The sequence below is a fragment of the Clavelina lepadiformis genome, chromosome 9 (genome assembly GCF_947623445.1).
Source record: "Clavelina lepadiformis chromosome 9, kaClaLepa1.1, whole genome shotgun sequence".
NCBI classification, from domain to species: domain Eukaryota; kingdom Metazoa; phylum Chordata; class Ascidiacea; order Aplousobranchia; family Clavelinidae; genus Clavelina; species Clavelina lepadiformis.
In genome coordinates this window covers 9,742,704-9,757,408 of record NC_135248.1, presented here as the reverse complement: position 1 = coordinate 9,757,408, position 14,705 = coordinate 9,742,704, and the positions used below count along the sequence as shown (strand labels likewise).

At 34.3% G+C, this 14,705-nt stretch overlaps 1 protein-coding gene across 4 annotated transcripts in view; it reads right to left on the bottom strand.

Annotated features, from left to right (window-relative positions):
• LOC143470393 (uncharacterized) overlaps nt 1-12,903 on the bottom strand; it is a 57,917-nt gene extending 45,014 nt beyond the window's left edge. For 2 of the 4 annotated variants that reach the window (XR_013119360.1, XM_076968502.1), the window contains exons 1-3: nt 12,706-12,903; nt 6,003-6,166; nt 2,905-3,026 (exon numbers count right to left, since the gene is read on the bottom strand). Coding sequence is in view for 2 of the 4 variants with exons in the window: in XM_076968502.1 (XP_076824617.1) it covers nt 2,905-3,026; nt 6,003-6,166; nt 12,706-12,775 (356 nt within the window). In the remaining 2 variants the exon portion in view is untranslated. Of the gene's footprint in view, nt 1-2,904; nt 3,027-6,002; nt 6,167-7,896; nt 8,038-12,705 lie in introns of those variants that run through there. The other 2 variants (XM_076968503.1, XM_076968504.1) reach the window with 2 other exon arrangements.
• Between the last annotated feature and the right edge of the window lie 1,802 nt (nt 12,904-14,705).

The following is a 14,705-nucleotide window of genomic DNA, read 5'->3' as shown; positions in this document are numbered from 1 at the left end:
AATTTGTCGACTCGATAACTGAGTGGTTCAAGCGCTGGCCTTGCATTAAACGTGGCTCATGTTTGGTGTTCGATAACCGGTGTTGGCATTAACAACACTTGCTCCTGTTCCGTAGACATGGTGGACAGTTCTAATTTCGGGCAATAATTAATAAATTTAAAAAAATTAAAAAACTAAAATAAAAAGCGTGTGATAATCTGAACTAGCTAAGTAACTAGGGCTTAAGCAATGAGGAACCATCACTAAGTTTAAAATGTGAAAAAACTTTCATCAGTCCGAGGAAAAAGATTATATCATACCATACCACAAACCAAATGTTGGGATCTCACTTCTCATGTCAATCTATAAAATACCTTGGTTAGACAAACATTACACCAAATCTGCCATGAAAGAACACATAACAGAATGCAGTTGCTGCTGCAAGTTATAAAAGTTATAATAAATAAACACTTTGAGTTAGTGAAGTTTTGTAAAAACGATCATGAAAGCAAACTTAAGGAAGCTTTGCTTGTAAAAGATTTCAACCTGTTACTAAACAAGGATTTGAAAACTTTTTCCTTAAAGTATTATAATTAAGTTATCCAGTAATATTGTTCTAACTTAAACTCTTTTTGCATTCTAACGCCACCATTGTGTTATCATTTTCACATCTACTGTGTAGATAACCCATGTAAAGTGTCCACTCACTTTTGTTTGTTTCACCTCAGCTTTTTTCTGATATGCGTATAGGCCTATGTTAGAATGTGTTTATAGTCATTATACGTTCTACTAAAGTATTATTTTGAAGAAGGACAATGGCACTAGTTGTGGCCAAAGTGGAATCCTAACAGTTTCCGGAATAGAGATAGCAAAATGAAAAATTTCGAATCTAAACATTTCATATCTAGTGAGTTGTAACAATGTTAACAAAATGCAATTTACTTTAACTAAATCAATCCTAAGTCCTGAATAACCTAGCCCTCAGCAGTAAATTTTTTTAACTTTGTTATTTGAAAACCCCAAAAGTACTGTACACTTATAAGCCCACTTAAGCCCACTAAAGCAGCAGTAGGCTTATACACAGTACCCATTTCTACAATGCAAAATTGTTACGTACTACTGTACTTTGAATGAATGAACCCGAGTTTTGCAATTTTCCTAAAAAACAATTAGCGACAGTCGGCGTAATTAAGATGTGTTTCTGTTGACATCAACTTTGTTATTCGCATTTGTTTAAAAACATGAATGCTCTGAACACTCAAAATATGCTTTTCTATACTTCTTCTTTCCACAAAATTATGACACATAGAAAAGATTTCCTTGATGATACACTTACAACATGCCTTCTGAGTGAAAGGTTTGGAGTAATGATTTGAACGTAGAAAGAATTAAAATAAAATATGCTTTCTACTGTTTTGGCTCTTGCATTCATTCTATGAATATGTCTTTTGTTTGCATGCACAGCCTCATAGACTAATGATAAATGTTTTGTTTTTAAACATTGCATTGGCGGGAATGTGCTTAATGTTTTACTGCATAATTAATAGGATCGGTTTAGTTGTCTGTGCAACGATTGCCTATTTCAATACGGAAAAATCACACATTTTTCTTTTTCCCTTGTTGCGTGTGGGCAAAGCATGAGCTTGACGTAATGTAGCACAAAAGTTGTTACGAGCAAAAAGGTAAAGTAATGAGTGACGATAGTACCCAAGTAACGATACCAGAACTCGGACGTTATGCAAGATCAATCACACCTTAGCTACGTGCCCAATGTATGATAATGAATCAACATAAGGCCACTATGTCACCGCAACAGAAATTTTATGTTCTTATCTATCCACTTACAACAATAAGCACACTTTGAGTGTGGAAATGAATTATGTTGGAACCATAAAAAGAAAAACGGAAAGCTTTGGTTCCTATACGTACATGCGTCTGTCGTTTTTTCTTGCAGGAAGGGGAAAAACTAAAAAAGAAAAAGAAAAACGGAAGTCGTCTCACATGTAATAAAGGATTTTCGAATCCCAGGAATCGTTGAAGCACACAATTTGGATTGGAATCCAATAGGTTTTGAATACCTGCGTATTTGAAATTCTGCTTTAGCCATCCCTAGATGTCATTTCCGAAACTAGTCAATGTTTTGTTTTTGCATATTAATGAGTTACAAGCCTTTCTGGGTTAATTTTTCTGTTAACAACTACTTGATACTTCTCTTATACTTGGTTTGATAACTAGAGATAAGTTTATTTATTTGAGAGTCAACTACTAAATATTACCAACAAAAGCAGTGGTAACAGAGCTAAAATATTATAAAATAGCAAAATGTGAGTTAAGTCCTGCACAACAGGTAATTTTTATTATGTGCTGCATATGGTGTTATAACATACTGTACCGTACCATAAGAGTGCCTGGCAATCACATATTAGTACTGTACAGCGTAGTACTTCAATCAATGAAAATCATTAAAAACTTGCAAAAAATAAAGATTGAATGGTTTATGTCCACAAATGAGTCTGGGAGATAAAAAGAGTGGAAATTTCCTTTATTTATAAAGTATGGTGCGGTATAAATTATTACAATCTTTACCCACGAATTGAGGAAAGTATTTGACGACTTGAACCTGGCAATGATTTTTCATCACTTAAACCCCAGTTATCAAGCTAGCCTTTGTGCAAGTTCTGATTGTGACACATTTTTTGCTTGGTTTTTGGATTTTTTTATATCATATTACCTGAATTTAGAACTGTTCACCTGGGCCATTAACACCATGGGCTGCATTACTGCGAGCTCAGGCCTCAAAAGATAGCCTACAGTTTACTGCTAGAAAATAAGCTCATTCATAAATTGAGGAATGCTTGTATTATGAAGAAGTTTAACATATTCTTTTGTCTTAGAAGATGAAGAGTACATAGCTAAAATTCTTACTTGTTTGTAAATTTTTGCAGCAATTCAGTGATGTTACACATAACTGCTGATTGCTTGGCATTGTCATTCACAGAAACAGTACTGGGTGTTGTTAACCAATTTGGAAATATTTCAGGTGATTCCTTTAAAAATTTTAGACAAAAATTACATTATCTTCAAGCAATTTTGCATTGAATTTCTATCAATATAAATAGGCCTACAGTTTTTAAAGTCACTAGTTACAGTAGTTACAGTAAACTAGTGATGGTAAAGTCAAACCCGAGTCCAATTAATTGGTCGAGTACTGATATGCTTTCAATAGTCGGATTCGGACAAGCATTGCTTAACACTCGATGATGTCAGTTATGTCAGATTTTGCATGTAAGAAAACATCAATAATTTTTTTAAACAACCAAGCTGTTTTAAAAAAGCTCGGATACGATGTGTGTTAGTAATTTCGTTTTTGTCCCACACCTAACACAAACACAGGTGCCAAGCCCAAGTGTGTGCACACACTCTGGAATTTAAGGCACCATAACGCCATACAAAAAGAAAAGAAACACCAAACTGGCACGACTAAAATGTGCCATCTATAACTTAGCACATATAACAAGCAATTTATAGTTCTAAAACATGTTCGTCCAACCAGGCTTTAGTACTGGGCGTAGTACATGAACATGGTTACCATTGGTATTGGTACAAAATAATATCGGTCCACTTTTCAACTGTAGTTTCAGTACAAGATTTTATCCGTTTTTCCACCCTTCTAGCTTCTGTTTTTCTTCAGTATTACTGAATCTACTCCACTACAAGTAGAAGTATTGCTTTTCAAAACTACTTAAGTATGAAGTAAAAAGTAGTACATTTTAAACTACTTGAGTTAAAAGTATTTATAGATCTAAAGTACGAGGTTGTGAAAGCACAAATTACCACAAGCTTGCTAAAAGCAATACAACTGCAGGGAAATAAGTAATTTTATGAAACTAAATAGTTTTAGACATGCTTTGTTCCTTGGTCAGGAAAGTTTTAGGTGAATTAAAGGCTTTCTGCAGATGTGATTGCAAATAAAAATTACTGCAAATTATCGTCGAAGGAAAACACTGAATACTTTCTACTTCAGCGTTTGCTAACCTACTCAAGTAAGTTACTTTGGACATAACACTACCTAAGTGAAAATAGAAGCACCCATTTTAAATGCATAACATAGAGCCGAAACATCAGTAAAGGATAAAACACGGTCAACCGACACAATTTTTCATTGAATATGAAATTATTTATCCGATGTATTCAATCGTACTACTTTTTTATTTAAAAAGTTCTTTTGTACATGCCTTTCATCGTTACAACTAAAAAGATTTTGGCCGAATATGTCATGAAAAAAATTATTTTGCAAACTAATTGTAACATATTTAATTTAAGGTTAGAAATTCTGGCCTTAAATAAACCATCTATATGACCATAGGTTTCTAGCAAAATTAGTTCATTTTAACAAAGTAGGCTGGCCCGCTTAACAATAAAGAGAAAGAAATTACAAACTAACTTTGATTCCTGCAAACACCATGAAGCATGTGTATAAATCTTGGCATTGCAGCACACATTGTGAATATAAGGGCAGTTTTTGGAAATAAAGCCAAAATTTTTAGCAAAAGGTAACTTAACTTTGGTGACTTAATACAAAAAATCCATTACTTCAAGTCTAATGCTTTGGCGTCATTAGAAAAGATATTTTATATCCATTCGAATAAAAGCTGTTCAAGATTGCAAAAATAACAAATTTTCAAATTTGTAAATTATTTCTAACAACCACCTTAACCGCAAAATTGAGAAACAGCGCATTATTCTTTAATTGCATAAACAACAGCCTTAACATAGATGTCGGTTTTATGGGACTTTATAAATAAATATACATTTTTTGATTTTGATACATTAGCTAATAAAATGATACAATACAGGAAAGCTTTATTTTAGTTTATCTTTAATTTACTAAATGGTTATATTGAGCAGCAGTAAATTTTATAAACGTTCTATTCACACTGTGTTACGTCATTAAGTACTTTGTGATTGCTTGAATGCATGTTGATATAACATCACTGTTGTGTTGTTGTGATATAACATCACTGTTGTTACCAAGCGAAACTTAACTAATCAATTTTGAAATAATTTCTGCCATCTCATAGTACACCTGATTAAGCAAGCCATGCTTGCAAAGGCTTCTGTGGCACAATTAAAAATAAAAAGTTAACCCTAGAGCACCATCTTGTATTTTGTTTTTCTTTATTGTTTGGTATACACATAGTTCCACTGTAAGTACTGCTTCATGCAGGGTCAGCCTTATACCGATGTGAATGCGGTGGGCTCAACGCTTTGAGGAGCCCTGTGCTGCTTAACACCAAAATTACTAAAGACAAATCATGAAAGTAGCTTTCAAAAACCAAAAATGACGGTGCAATAACGAAATTATTTTGAACAATGTAACATAACAAAGATGTTTCATCACAACGAGTAAAGATATAATAATATTACAACATACCGTTTATGTGGAGTGGATGCAAACAGCTAAAGCAATAAAAGTAAATAAAATTTTAAAAACTGATTTAATAAAGCAATTTAAAATGACCTCTTTTGTCAGAAAAAGATTCGCCACGCAGAGGATGGCCCTCTAGTAAATCATGCAACTGTCGTAAAATTGCTAATCTTTTCCAGTAAAATGTCAGATGCTTCATAGTCAACTTAGTATTACAACATATTTTGAGAAAAATTTAAACTGGTCATGAAAAATTTCCTCTTTTTGCATTGGTAATGTTTCAGACACGTGCAACTTTGCAAGTTCTTTTCAAAAAGAGTATGTATAATCTTTACACTCTTTAAATAGTGTTTGTCACACGAGAAGAAAAACATTAACAACATTATACATAGGGTATATTGTTTATAATGTTAAAAGTATAATTTGAAGAATAAAAACTAACAGGAGAAAGCTTTATAAAATATACATTTTAATAAAATTATGCATAAACAGGATGTGGTTGCTGATGTAGTCATGAAGCTTAGTAAATGAAAAACTGATAACTGAGCTAAAACCACCCGGTATTATTATAAACTAAAAACAAGAAGTTTGTCACCTTGTCAACTGGTTCAAGAATCTGCTTCACTCTATGTTTACATTCTTCCAACAAATTTAAAATGGCTGAACGTTTACGAGAATACTTCAAGTCTTGCAATGATAACAATCTCTTGTCTATATCTGAATAATTATTAAAATCCACGTGGTATCCCAAGTCTTCACCTATAAAGCAAACAAATTTACCACAATTTTAATGCTAAATTACCATTATCCTATTAACATTAGCAGCAGAGCCATTGTAGTTAGAAAAAACATCAAAATTTTGAAAAAAATAAAAAATCAGGAAGATGAACTGGAGATTTTCGCTTTCACTGTCATTTTCACAAGTTTTTTTCGTAGTGAAATAGCTTTAGAACAAATGATGCAAAAAATTTTGCTGTGCTCAGTAATGCAACTCAAGTAGAATGACTGAAAATATACTACACCAAGACAACATCTCCTGCCAATCATCGATTATTTTCTCTTTTCTCTTCGTAATTAGTTAGTAAGTTGACTGTTTCTAAGTTAAACATGTGTGTTACTCTTTCCCTTATCTCCTTTAGTTCGTTTTGCGCTTTCTTTTTGGATATATCTTCTTTTGTTAGGTATTACCTTTAGATTTCACTTGTCTTCAAACCATATTTATGTTTAGTCTCCGAAATGCAATGTAGATGATTTCTGTGATTCCAGGTCAATTAAACCCACGAACGATTCAACCAAAGTCAATTACACCGAGAACAATTAAACACAGGAAAACCTGACCAATGTCGTTAGTTGTTACTCATGGGGTTGAAAAGTCCTGGGTTTAATCGGTTAATATTAAACCGTTGGTTGAATTGTGCCGGGTTTTATGGTTCTGAGTTGAACTGGTCATTCACCAATTACTAAAAGCATATTTAATTGCAATTTAGGTAAAACATCGATGTCCATGTCGTAAAATAAGTAAATTTTAATTTAAAATAATTTGCATGCATTAACTCAAAATCAAGGCAGCGAACCTATATTCTGCCTCCTTTATGTAACAACTGGGAGCTGAAACCTACAGCCATCCCAAAAAAATTACATTGAAAACCACAGACAGGTGCTCATAAACTCACACTGACTTTGCAAGAGTTAGACCTTAAACTGGATTCGGTCAATAAGAAATCGTCAAAAATGGACAAGAGAGAACTGATGCATTTATTTTTGCTTCAGTTTCGAGCACAAATGTGGTGAAACATATAAGAAATAATCAAGTTCTCAGTGGATTGTAATTTGCAGTGCTTTAAGTGTTTTAGTCATAAGACTTTAATAAAAATGACGTCCTTTTATCAGTATATGCATTGTGCAAACAATGCAGCTGCAAACCAAACACATCTCCATGCACACTCAAACTCTCATGGAAAGGTGCTATGCTCTCCAGTCCTGCAAATTTTTATGTCTCCATGATTTTAGACCTTGTAACCCAAAATTTTTAGGGAAGCATGTTGTTGGAGCCTATAGGATAAATTACTAACTACCAACTCTTGCACTTTTAATTGACTGCAATAATCTTTAAACGGCAGCGATTGATACTGGCTTCTTTTCTGCACAAATGTAGGCTATTCCATTAATTTAAAGTTATGTGTCGTTGTTAAAACATGCTATATATATCTTTAAAGTGAGATTGGTCACTTTAATAAAGTGATTAAGCAGGTATTGCCATAAATAAAGTGCCGGTGGTAAAAAAACGCAAATTCATTGTTAAATATGCAGGAATTGGTAGTTGTTATTACGTCACAATAAAAACAATGTGCATGGTTCAGATATTTGGACCAGGTATGAATAGGATTCCAGTAGCCCACAAGTAGGCCAGCCTAATACCCGTAGGCCTATAACAAAATTGTAGCCCTTAAGTGCTACAGTTTGCGATAAATAAGCCTGAGCTAGTTTACCTTGAGTGCAGGGGTAGCGCCGACATAGGGGCTGTAACTCTTCTGTAATCCTTGTCCAAGTCAAATGAAACAAAATGCTAATTTAGTTTTCTAGTCTTCTTCCAAAGCACTAAATATTTTATTGTTGTTTTTTAACCAGAGGCATAGGAAAAGTGTTTTGGTTGGTTGTTTTTCTTTGACTCGCAGAAGGGAAATTCCCTATTTGCGGATTGGGCTGCAGGAGTAGCAGCTCAAAATTCATTGTTCTGCTTATCTATGATCAGTAAGGCAATTATATTTTACTTGTCAAAAAAAGTCAAAATTTGTTAAAAATCGTTAAAGTGAGGAGCACTTCCAAAAATGCAGTGGTTAAGCAGCTATTACAAAAAGTAGATAAATTCGACTCTTAATTACAGTATTTATGATGAATAGGGCCATTTTTTTTTTGTTGACTTTATTTTTATCAAATTTTGACTTTATTTTGACCTAACGAAATTGCTTATTTGTACAGGCCACAGTTCTTCCTCCAGTTACCCAAACATAATATTTTGTCGATTTCAGACCCAAACGTAATATTTTGTCGAAAAGTCAAGGTGTTTTATGGATTATAAAAAGTGCGTCGTTTATTTGGCGATAGATTTAGGTAAAGCTTGTGTTATTTTGTCCTTGTGAAAAGGGCACTTTGCCTCTATTTTCTCCGCATGGTAAATTCTAATAAACAGCAAATTAAACAGGGAAGAAGTAATGTAACCCCCTTCACGCGGCATAAGGATTACTTAAATACGTAACAATGAATAACAATGGACAATTTGCGATAAAAGTTACTGCTGATCCAAGTGGGCATTGTGACTTATTTCCTGCTTTTATCGGTTAATATGGTTTAAATGTGTCGCAGTTCCTGATTTACAATGCTTCCACGAGGATTTTTACAAGAATAACTCTCAAGAAACACAAAAACTTTGTCAAAACCCATAATTTGACAAATTTTGATTTTATTGAAAATTTTGACTTTATTGTAAATTTTGACTTTATTTTGACCTATTAACTTCTTAGAAACACCCCCCTAGGTGCTGAAAACAACTTTATTCTTTGATTCGTGGTCAGACGAGGTCCTTAAAATTTTTTGACTTTATTGACTTTTGCGGGCCCTAATGATGAACTTTACGGCTCTTAATACCACACAGTGTAACAATGGGTATGACTCAGTGTGTTTGGTAAGCATTAATACAATGTTTCGTGTGATCGACAGGTAAAATATATAAGTAAAGCTATATTGCATAACAAGAATAATTTGCATTAAATTAGTTTAGGCCAGCTTACCGTTGGTGTATTTGTAATGATGAATATTATTGCTAATGCGAAATTCTATCTGCCCTGTTCTCGTGTACACTATACATGCATTTTGCGCTTTTTGAATTGTTTTCGGTCACTTCCCATTAAAGGCGCCGACCTTGCACCCCATCCGCGAATTAATGAAGCAAATGTTGTGGTGCTTAGTTGCTCAAATGCTCAGTTTTGTTTTCGAAGTGGACTTGAGTTCAATTGCATTTCGTTACTGCTCGAGATGCTCAATTTGTCAGAAAAATATTTTTTTAGGTCAAAATGTTTCATTTTTAGGTTAAAAAATAATTGCTATAATATTAATTACTGGGTGGCATTTTTAATACTATTACATCATTTCTTATAAAAGTGTTTTTTAGTTATTGATTGAAGTTTACGAACTTGGTTTTTGAAAACACTTTAACTCTCGTTTGATATTTGGAAACTTGCTCTGAATAACTTCGTGTGAACACTCCCTTTAGTACGTTCCCAGGTTGTTTGCAGCACCTGTGCTGATAAGATATCTTTATTGGAAATGCCCGCATCTTAACTTAGGTGTTTTGGAAGGGCTCGGTTTGATAGTTCATGTTTTAATATTTAAGGTTATGTTAAACCATTAAAAGATACTAATGAAATAATCGGTCTCATTTACTTTTGTACTCCCCTGTCAGGATTAATTGATTATTGAGAAATTATTACGTTATAGTCCATTTTGTAATACCTCTTGCTGTCATAATTCTTTCCCATTCAGACACACCTTCAAGTCGGAGTGCAAAAGAATACTTAAAATATTATTTCCCACCGTTGAATACGTAGATATCGTAGCACCTCTTTCTCAAGCTGTTTGCGAAACTAATGTTGCACTGTGGCTAATCTGACATGGTCCATGCAGATTCGTTTATTAGCTCTCAGTTTATGCTAGAGCAGCTAGACCTTGTGTACTGATTCCATAAATTTTTGTTTGTCAGCAGTCATAATTTGATAGTGCTTACCTGACCTCATTTTTTGTCGTTGTGTGTTGCTTTTGTTTTTCACCGTTATGGAGTGTACTTATACTAACTGGCAGAAATTTCTGCTAAATCCATTGTAGTCGTTATTTTCAACGTAGTTGAAAACGCAAGGGAAACGCACAAGTGATCAACTATGACTGCGCGTGGTCACAACGACATTATGTTGAATTTATCGACAGTGTGCTGCCAATATGTCATAATAAACCGGTAGATAGTGTTGAACATAATAAACCGGTAGATAGTAATATGTCATAATAAACAATAGAGTTTCTGTGTCGCAGATGTTAACTTCTTGTGTTAGTTCCACAAATCCCCATCTGGCGAAAACGAAGGCTGGAGAATGCTACGCCCAGGAAAGATGGAGCCATGTTCAATACCGAGCTGACCAGTCAAGACAGTATCTGTGAACTATTATTACCCAACAAAAGTGGCACCGACTAAGTTTTGTTACCGTGATGGGGATACGCCTTTGATTAGTGTTGCAGAAGTTACGTCACGCCTCTGTTGCAGAAAGCAATGCCGCTGTGCTGTGTTCCCGAGACAAAAACGAGTCTGCCTTAAATCAAAGAGTGAAAAATACACACATATATAAACATGTTGCAACCTTTTGTAAACGCCCTGCTAAATGTGTTCGGCAAACTATGAACAGTTTTTCTTTAAGATGAACTGGTCACAGAGCTCTATGACTACATTTAAATTCGTTTCTGACAAAAACAATAATGATGAAATGATAGCAAAAATATGGTTTTCTTGAAATATTGCGCAGGGAACATAAAGTTTCCATCATAAAGAAAACCAGTACGGTACGGTATTTCTTGTTTTCGTTAAAGAACCAGAAATTAATGACCTTGATTATTTGTTGTGAAGTCAAAGAGTCTTACACAAGCCAGATTTATAAATAATAAAATGGTTTTACCTCGAGTTCGGTAATTTTTTGCTGTTTGCCAAATCGATTTTCTGTCTTTCTCTTACAAGTTTCTCTGCAATTCGTCATTCTGTCTTGGTTTATTGTTTGCCATTTTCTAATGGATTTTAACTGCTTCCTTATTTTATGTTGCACTTTTGTACCGGGTTCATTTATCGGCTTCGTTTGGGCATGACACTTCTGTTTAGTTTGCGAACAAGTAACCTAAAGTGTATATTCCGTTGACAAAGTTTATAGTTTTGTTCCTCATACTCCCTTATCATCTTTCGTTTTTAAGTTTTAATTTTAGGAAACGGTCCTGTTTATTATTTTAGTTACATAATAATTATGTAGTTTTTAGATGCTATAAGTCATTTTATACAATGAGTTTCCGAAATATACAGTAATTTTGATTTCGACTGCCTATTTACGAACTGACTCTTGTTTCAATTTTGCTCTAGCTGTTGCTGGCGTAGTAGACCACTTATTTTGCAGGTCCTGTGATCGCTCGTCATTTACCGGTTAGTGTGAAGTACTTCTTGCATAGTTTCTCGAGTTTTACCATTTATTTGCCTGTATATATTGTATCTACAGTAATTCGTTGCGATTTATTTTTATAACGATTTGTTTGACCACAGACGTTATACGAGAGGTAAAGAAAGGTAAAGAGTCGGTGGTTTCATCGTAAGTACAGTAGGCCGATATACTGTAGGTTACGTATAGCCTCTTGTCAAAGATAGACAAAAGACGACGGTCAACCTGGACAGGTGATCAGGTCAGAAAAAAAACGCAGGAAAAATGAATTTATTAAGGATGTACCGTAATTGAAGTTAGACTTAGATTAGCAAAAATATTTGAATTAGGCTTATATTACGTTTACGATGTTATACTACTCAAGTTGGGTTAGCAAGAAACTTTGAAATTAGGTTCGAACGTAGCCTACGTTTTTTTTTTCAGGTGAAATACAGTAGTAACAAAACAAACAAAAATTGTACATTCAATGATTCATTACCCGTTTGTTACGTCACTCATTGCACTATGGTTACCTGGATGCATTTATACTGCACCATATCATCAAATCTATTGATTTTTCTTAGCAGACTTAGAAACTATTTTGCAGTAGTTACACCAGATCTGGCAAAGCTACTTAATTGTGATTGTACCATTATCAGTTTCGAAACGGATAGCGTACATACAGTACCACAGTAAACCTACACTTATGCTGAAATAATCCCACTACATTAAAATGAAGCAAAAATTAAATGTTGTAAAGTTGCCAGCTTGCTGTTTCAAGACAATTTTGATAAAACATGATAATAATGCTTGATGATGAATAAGTTATTCTATTATTTTCCTAAATTGATTCTTATTAAGTAAAATAAGTTTCAGGGTATTACCACCGTTGCGAAGACAATATTTTTATTACATGGTTGATGGTTCAATTTGTTCAGGTGTTGGATGAGCAGTAGGGCTCTTTTGAAAAAAACTCTGTCACAATCACTGTATGAAAACTAGAACATCTCATAAATTTAAAGAAAAGGAAAAAGTAATTGTGTCATATAAATATAGCTCAGCTATTCAATTTAAACAAGATACCTGAGTCTGATTGTGCAATGTTAAAGCCATATCTTTCTTCATTTTCTGTATCAAAGTCGCTTATCTTCATTTTTTATGCATCGCTGGCAAAAATATTGGGAACAGATAACAATAAAGCAATCTTCAATGCAAGGATTCACTTTTGGACAGCTTTTATATTTAACTGTAACTAAAGTTGTTAAAATTTGGCCTTGCACATTTTCAGACAAATAACGTTTTTTTATTTATTAAAAGCACTATTGTGACAGAACAAGACTGGCAAAAGGTCTTTTACATTTTATTAAACACTGTAGATGGTAGGGGGCTTCTCAAACTTTGTTCACTCACTTCCCAAGTTTTTGGGTTACATTTTCTGGGACTACTTATAGCCATGGGATTGTTTTGCAACAGGCGAACACAAGACCAAATTACTGCAGTATTGGAAGTCAATAAGTATGGTGGGCCTATTTCTAAAGTCTTAAATAATTTGCAAAAATTGTATTTCCCTTTCTTTTTTTTGCACTTTATACGAAATTGTCGTTTTGTTTTTTGTTTCAAGCACTAAAAACATTTGATAACGTTCAAGTCACTTTTCATTTAACCCATTTTGGCTTAGATGCACCCTAGTGCTTGTAGATATGACCTTACATTGTAACTATAGTGTTGAAGCAGTTTTATCATGCAGATAAGTTAGACCTACAGAGGCTCAGAGCTTTATAAAATTCAGGCCACTGGGAGTGGACCTTGATTTGCGGATTTTGTACTTAAGTACACTACCGTGTCACCACAAATGCAATGCAGAAACAGGCCCAATACCGATGCCAGTGGCAACGCACTAGCGGCATAACTGGATTTTGAATAGAAGAGGTGTTGGGGCACAAAATGATTTCTCTTCGCTAAATCAATTTGGTAATGGAGTTTGACTCTTTAGTTTTTGCGTGCAACTAGAATACCTTAACGTTGTTACTGTTAGTTGGCTACAGATTGCAATGAACATGCTTACAAGGAAACGCGTTTATATGAAATTCTATACACGTTTTAACGCAAGGTAATTATGCAAGCCACACCTTGAAAAACTGACGGTTTACCCAAGTTTTAGACGTTCTTTCTGGGATTCGGTCATCTGACTCTCTCTCTCTGCTCACTGAAAAAAGATCGACCTTGTGTAATGTGAAGATGGGGATTTGAAAAGTGACATGATAGCCTGAACAGCGTTTGCCATAAACTGAAAATCAATGCATAAGTAAATCCCAAACAATTCGCTTTTTAAAAGAAAAGCAAAATTGTATGCATTTTATACCATGTAAATTCATTTTTTTACAGGGGAGCATGCCCCCGGATCCCCCTAGAATAGATTACTACGTCTTCCGTAATTTTTGGAGCTCTAAAACTGAGCTGCGCCATACATAACCGCAGCTCCCCTTTCCTCCCCTCAAAAACCTAAGGCCACCACTGGTCACAATACATGCAGGAAAGCAGCTTTGGAAAATACGAAGAGCAGTGTTCACAGAATAGTTCAAAGCAATTTATTAACTATCAATCATCAGCTCAAATTTTTATCAAAAAGTATATTCATAAATATTAATCACGAGTTATAAAACACATTGCCAGGAATGGTGTAATGTTGTTGGAAAATGCCACCCAAGCCGCTGCAGACGAACAGCATCACTGCAATGATATTGATTTGAAAGTCTCCTTATACAATACAAAAATCCGAATGCACTTGACGTATTGTGATGACGAGAAAAATGTAACGTTGAATAATTATAATCAATTATCGCAACTTAATTTCATTGGTTCTTAGCGCATTAGCTTTCTGCAGAACAAAACATGCCATTAACATAAAAAAGTTTAAGACCACCTTTTGCAGTATCTTGTGTTTTCGCCACGTCTACCACAACACGAAAAACAACATTACAAAGGAAATAAATTTATTAACGTTTGACCAGTGGCGTATAGGATTGCGTTCAGGTTCAGGGTGGGACAAGCGTTTCTAAACCCTTGGTCTAAAATTCCTTTGC